Below are 7,046 nucleotides of genomic sequence, written 5' to 3'. Positions count from 1 at the left end.
GCCATCTTCTTTTCAGACGCCTAGGAGGATTATTAGGTAATGAAGGAGAAGCCAGGTTAGAAACAAGTGGATTTGGGTGGTTGAGAAGTTTGAAATAATAATAAAATTGACGAATAAAAAAATAACGTCAGGAAGAGGTTTATTGATTTTTACCCTCCCCCCCCCTTATCCTTGATTAATACCTTAATATCAGAAATAAAAAATAAATATAATTAATACTTCAGTAAATCTTAATCATGTACTCGGAAAAAATATTTAAAAAAGTAATTAACAAGATCTTAATCGAAAAATTTAACCTTTGGAATGTTAATAAACAATCTATGGTTCATCATAAGTAATACTGATTAAGAATTGATGAACAATATCGAATAAAAGGATACCTTTTAACTGTGCTGCCGATTTCCGGGTATTTTTCGTAATTGTCGCGCTAGTCTTTCGACTAGTTTTTAGTTCATCATTAGATACTTTTTCTGTTTCTAACAAGTTATTCTTTTCCGTTAGATATTGAATTTTAGATATAGATATAGATTTCTTTTTGGAGTCCGGGATTGATTCATTTTTGAGGCATGGGCTGAATATAATTTTTGGGCTCTGGGCCAATTCGTCTTTGGGGCTAAGGTCATATTTATATTTGAGCCCGGGGCTGATACAAGTTTATGGGCGAATATATAGGAATAATGTTTTCCCGTCTATCGCAATTACATTTGGTACGGTTGATACGTTGTGACTATTTACTGTCAAGGCTTATACATATGACAGATGATGCGAATATTAATCAACAGGCGTTACTTTTCCTATTAACTATCATGCCAGACCCAGTTCTACATTATTGTCATGATAGTAAAACTATCGTGACAGTGAATGCTGTAATGATTGTAACTATCAAATAACTATACCATAGTAATGGTTTAACACTTTTGTCACAATAACAGAAACTGTACGATAGTTCACTGTATACATGTGATAGTTAACGTGGCAATTGCTTCACTGGCATTATTTGAATCATCAACTGTTGCACCAACGCTAGTGCTACAGTACAATCATGACTCTAACGATCATACAGCTATTGTTACAACGATTCCCCAAGAACGGATAAAGTGGCGGGTATTCGTCGGGTAAAACGGGTATTTTTTGGTCGAGTGAATTGGCAGCACTCTCTAGTAAACAACAAGGCAAGAAGTTGGTTAATAAGTTTTTAAACTTCATCAGAAATTTATCATAGTATTTTTTAAAGATATAAAAAAACCAAAAAAAAAAAAACCTGTAGAACCCTATCTATAACTAATATGGAATAAAATCGATGTGATAAGCAAACAAAATATTATTTATAAAGTTAATTATTAAGATTGCGACTGTACTAATTATAACTCTTTCATATTTCAAATTAATTGAAAATAGTCAATTCTTTAAAAATAAGCATGTAAATCAAAATTGAATTCAAATTAATTAATTGTGAGGAGGTAAATTTGATTGATAACCGTACATACTAAAATCACCATGGCAACGTATAAATAAATAGCTTAATCCGATACTGGTCGAAGAAGACCAGAGGAACTGTCTGTACCTCCATGCACTACTCATTTGAATCGTTAAGTCACAAAAAATTTTTTTTATCAGGGACTCAAAAACACCATTAATTTTTATGTTAAAAGTATTTCAAGTACAAATTAATTTTCATTTTCGTTAAAAGAAAATTGAAAATCATTGAAATTGTTATTTTTTAAATTTGTTCAAACATTATAAACTTAATTTGATCATGAATTAAAAAAAAGATGTTTGGCTGATTACCATTAACAATATTAGCTGTTAGATTCAACTATAGCTAATCTTCGCCCGAAAATTAAAGAAATGAATACAATTTTGAATAAAGCGTTTGTTGTTAATGCCCTGTGAATTAAAATTGAATTATTTCTAAAGTGATCTTTGAAAAAAAATAGAAATACCTATTATTATTTTTTTTGACATTTTTTTCAAATAAAAACCCTGCTTCTTGCTGTTTAAAAAATATATACTTTAATCACTTCAGAATATTTATTAATATATCATTTTAATGCACGTCAAAAAAATATAATTCATCCCGACATGGCGATTTGGATTTTTTTTTAAAGCTGTTCAATTCTTGTCGAGTTATCTTTTAAATTAATATTCTTTCATAAAGTTTTGAAAACAAAAGGGTTTTATAATAGTTATCACTTTATTTTAAAAATAATAAATAAAATTCTGTAACTTCTATTCTGAGGTTTAATGAATAAAATTAATAACAATTTCGGAACCGGATTTTAAACTATAAAAAGGTATACCATTCTTTTTTAAAATAAATAAAGGCTCAGAATAAATGTGGTCATAATATGTTTATTAATGGCAACATTGGAAAGTCAGACTAAAAATAATCACCTAGTTTTTTTTTTAATTAATTTATTTTCTTAGTAAATGAAATATTTATATAAGATCAGTAAATTTCAATTACCTAAGTCTTTATGAAAATATCTCCAATCATAATTTAAATTAATGGATGTACTTTTATATTTCCTAAAATTCGAAACAATAACTTTCAGAACGTTCTGCAATAATAACTGCTATATTTCCTTTTATTATCTATTTATTCTATTATTATCCATTTATTAATTTAAATTTTTTTTATTATTTGTTTTCTGCAACTATGATATTTTAAAACTATTTAACAGTAAAAGTGTACAAAAAAATGTAATTTATGTGACTATTTTTAATTATTCATCTACTCCCTTTTATGATCTAATTTCGAAACATTAATAAATTTTTTTGCACTAGTACAAGGTTTTTGAGTTTCATTTTTTTGTTCATTTTGATTCTAAATAAACGAATGCTAAAAAATAAACGTAACGTACTCCACGTTCTAATGGGGATAGAATGTACTGGTGTATAAACAAAGATATTTGATATGTACTTACAGACAGAGCGAAGTGATTTACTGTGAAGAAAGATAAATAGATCAGAGAGAAGAACATGGCTAAGACAAGAACAAGATGAATTCCCAGGAGAACACTGGAGTACAATGAGCCCACAGGTCTTACAACTTCGAATATATCAAGGACGGAGAGGCGAGAGTCGTTATTTATAATCATTATTGGGATGATCATATAGCAGATAGATCATTATCTGGCTGGTTGTAGCAGATGATATACCATCGAGAACTGCAAAGTCACGATCTTCATTTCTACATTTTTTTTTTCTTATTATAATGTAGGAGGAAATAATCGACCTTATCCTGTTGCAACATTCTGAAAATCAATGGTCAAATACAATACCTTGAAATTTATTTTGAAAAAGTATAGGATCATTTCTAACGAAACAGGGATATCACATCAGATCGATGTGATATACTATAATACGAATTTTTTTAGAACTTTTTTAAATCATTGGTTAGTCGTTTATTTCGTCGTTTCCTCCCACTCTGAAAGAATGTATTACTAAGCTATTGCACACGATAACTCCTCCCTCTATAGCGACAAAGTTTTGCATCGGTTACTTTATTTTAGTTAACTCTTACAAATTAATATTTATTTATCAATCAATTCGGAAATTTTTTTTTTAATATTTCGCAGATTTTATTTTTTTATTTCTTTTATATACTTTTATCTACTAGACTAATGTTTTTACTGATTTCATCTTATGCTGTTGTTTGTTTTAGTCTCGTGTGTGGTTTAAGAGATGATATAGGATTGCATCATTGCAGTTGTGTCTATTTGTCCATCTTGTGCTAATTTTATTGTTCATATATATTTTTTTTCAATATCTGAAAACATTTTCCTTTGCTAATTGTTTTGTGAATTCTATTATTTTATTGGCGCTCTTTTAATAGTTTATTGTAGTGATTTTATCTCGTAATAAACAAAAGGTATTATTAAAAAATAAGTATTAATCACTAAGCAACATCATTTATTAATCATTCATCAGAGCTGTTGTATATTTAGTATTTAGTAAGTATATTTTAATTATACTTTTAATGTATTTTATTTTTTACTTCTGCTGCTCTGGAATTCTTAACAAACTCCAGTTCAGCTCATGAATGTCACTTTTATTTTATTCTGAAATCCATTATTTCCTGCTTCTTCAACAAAATTATGTTGTATCAACAATGGCACCATTTTACATCCCAAACTTTCATTGCCACAAAATATCGTCCAAATATATATATTTGTATTAAATTTTGAAGTTTATCAAACATGTTTTAACATTAGCTAACATTCTGTTTGAAATCGGTAACCCTCCAGAGCGCTGGTAAACAACAACCTTCCTCCTAGTGATATTCTAACTGACTGGGAAATAGATTTTAATAACCAAATTATAAATGACTATGTTCCGAGACACAAAGAAAGAGTATACATGTTGCATTAACTAAGTAATCGTAAAAACTAAGGAGTAAAAGAAAAATACATCGCTAGATTAAATAAAAATCGTGAAGAATTGTCATGAAATATAGCTGAGACTGTATTAATGGCCAACTAGCAGGAGCAGGCTAATTTGAAAATGTCTTTTATATTTATTGAAATTTGCAACTGTACAGAGAAGAAATACAATAAGCAAATTTGATGAATGTTACAGAACACTTGATAATCTCAGTGGTCACCTGTGGTTATATCAGTTAGAAAAGGGGCTGTTTCCAGACGAAACGATGGAACGAGGGATTGCAGTATACAATCATTCCATACATTCGGTCACGGGGTTTTCTACTTTTGAGATAATTTTTGGGGGATGTCGGAGGAATTACTATGATACAGCGACTGAGGAGAGTAATAAAGCCATTATTTGCATGGCACGGAGGAGGATATTGTCCAAAGTCAGGGACAAAATTGAGAAGGAGAAAGAAACGCAAGATAGTTACTAGACACAATCTCAGTGTTCACAATCTAATGGGCAACCTTAAAACTGGGACCGTGATGTACCGTAAAGTGGAAACTAAGTGAGGCAAAAAACTGCAGAGATACGAAGGCCCATTCAGAGTGGTCACGATAACAGAACACAATATTATCACCGTAGAAAGCTTAAAAGAACCAAAAAAGCGAAGAACAGTTCACCTTGAACAAATACAGCTTCCTGCAACAGCGTTTTCATGATGTAAAGGATTGTACTCACCTCCCTTCCGGAGGGCCCAATTGTACGATTGTAATGTTTTTTTTTTTCATTTTCGGAACTTAATAACTTAAGACACGAAAGTGTAAATATTAGTGATTCATGTGAAACTGTATTGTTTTTTTGTTTCGTCTATTTTTTTGTTTGCACAGAGTGCTGTTATTTTGAATCCTACTTCTGTAGTTTGATTGTATTTGTGTCTTTTTTATTTTAATTGTATTTGTATCTATCTTATTTTTTGTTATTGTATTTGCATATATCTTTTTCCTTTGTATATAATAGAGTTTACGAGGATTGTTCATAAACTGGTGGGGGGGAGTTACAGACTGTCAGCTGACAGATATATATAAGAGACCGAATGTATATAAGGGATGTACCGAATACAATAAAGGCAGTTTGTTACAGCAGTCCAAGCGTGTTAGATCTTATTCCTTCTTCTCTTTTTTGATATTTTACTTTTGTCAATACTTAACTGGTGCCGAAACCCGGGAACTTTAGATAGCGGAGTAATATTTGCTTTAAAGAAGAATTTTTTATCGTAGTTTTCTCTGCTTTCAAATTTTTTTTAATAATGGCTGCCAACAGTATTGTCAGAGAAGCGGTCATGCACCTGGAAGCTTTAAATCAAAATGGGGTTCAGAACCCACCTCCCATGCAGTTGACTCCTCATACCCCGGTGCTTGCCCCACTACCGGAACTTTCTCTAGCGGGACCCCTCGCCACAACACTTGAGTGGGTAAAAGTATGCACAGCAACAGCCCAAGACTTGAGGAAGGCCGTTCCTGATCTCGAACGGTTTACCGGGGAAACCGGAGATTTGAGCCACTTCATAAATGGGGGTGACCAACTAATAAGCCGAATTGAAGTAAAGTCTATCGAAAGTCTACTCGATAGTGAAGATGCGGAGGCTTTAAAAGCTGCGGTCGTCTGCAGAGTCAAGAGGAGCATCCTAAATCAGATTCAGGCTGACGAAGAGACCCCTTTGAGAGTTGTCAAGGAAAGAGAGCGTTTGGAGAAGGACGGTGGGTTCCAGAGGAATACATATTTATGATATAAGACGATAGGGAAGAATATTCGTCTAACGAGAGCTCAGAGAAAGGAAGACCAATAGATATGGAGGAACTTGAGGACATCATTAACGACAAGAGGCGGCCGATTATATGGAAGACAAGAACCACTGAATTAGTCAAAGTTGAGTGTAACAAGTATGGGAGGAGCAATACCACGGCGATTTGGTCGCAGCAAGGCGCGAAAAACGACCAGATCTGTAAAATGTTGAATAATGCTTCCAAACGTGGAGAAAAGTGTCACCTGTACGTTGGGAATGAAACCGTTTGGGAAAAGATCAATCGGCGATGGCATGATTAACTCATAGGAATGGACAGGACATTCGCCCGATGCAAGCTGATGGTGGAAACCCAGAGAGATGTGACTCTAGCATATCATCAGGGCAGAACAAATCACCGAGGAATCTCAGAGACCCTGCTAGCATTGAAGAAAAGGTGCTTTTGGTGGGGGATGAAGAAGACGATCACTGAAGTTTTAGGAAACTGCGAAGTTTGTTTTCGCACAAAGTATGACAGACATCCACCAAAACCCAGAGGAGACACCTTCCGGAGATGCACTATAACCGCAAATTTTGATTTATCCTTAGTTATATGTCGGGAATGCCGAAAGACCGCTCGTCTGTGGTCAAGATCTTATAAAGACAAGCGCTAGGGAGGCGGAGGCCCGAATGTAAGTAGAAGAGCCGGGGTGGACCCGGATAGAATATCAAAGGCCGAGAAACATGCCTAATCCTTGGAGAAGGAGAGAGCACAGGGATATTAGGAGAGAGAGAGAAATAGTAACCTGAAAAATAGAGCGTCCCAAGCGAAACCCAGAAACAATGTTCGGGAGGATCGCAAGTGTCATGGTTGCGGGAAGATTGGGCATCT

The 7,046-nt window shown here is 33.3% G+C and overlaps 1 protein-coding gene across 1 annotated transcript in view; it reads right to left on the bottom strand.

Annotated features, from left to right (window-relative positions):
- LOC106677382 (serine/threonine-protein phosphatase 6 regulatory ankyrin repeat subunit B-like) overlaps positions 1-3,101 on the bottom strand; it is a 20,382-nt gene extending 17,281 nt beyond the window's left edge. Inside the window, exon 1 of the mRNA XM_024363612.2 lies at positions 2,928-3,101. Coding sequence (XP_024219380.2) covers positions 2,928-3,101 — 174 coding nt within the window. The remainder of the gene's footprint in view (positions 1-2,927) is intronic.
- Positions 3,102-7,046: the final 3,945 nt, after the last annotated feature.

This window comes from Halyomorpha halys, unplaced genomic scaffold, assembly GCF_000696795.3.
Source record: "Halyomorpha halys isolate HHAL.00 unplaced genomic scaffold, Hhal_1.1 Scaffold97.1, whole genome shotgun sequence".
Taxonomy (NCBI): Eukaryota; Metazoa; Arthropoda; class Insecta; order Hemiptera; family Pentatomidae; genus Halyomorpha; species Halyomorpha halys.
The sequence above is the reverse complement of the archived record's forward strand: the minus strand, read 5'-3'. Positions and strand labels throughout refer to the sequence as shown.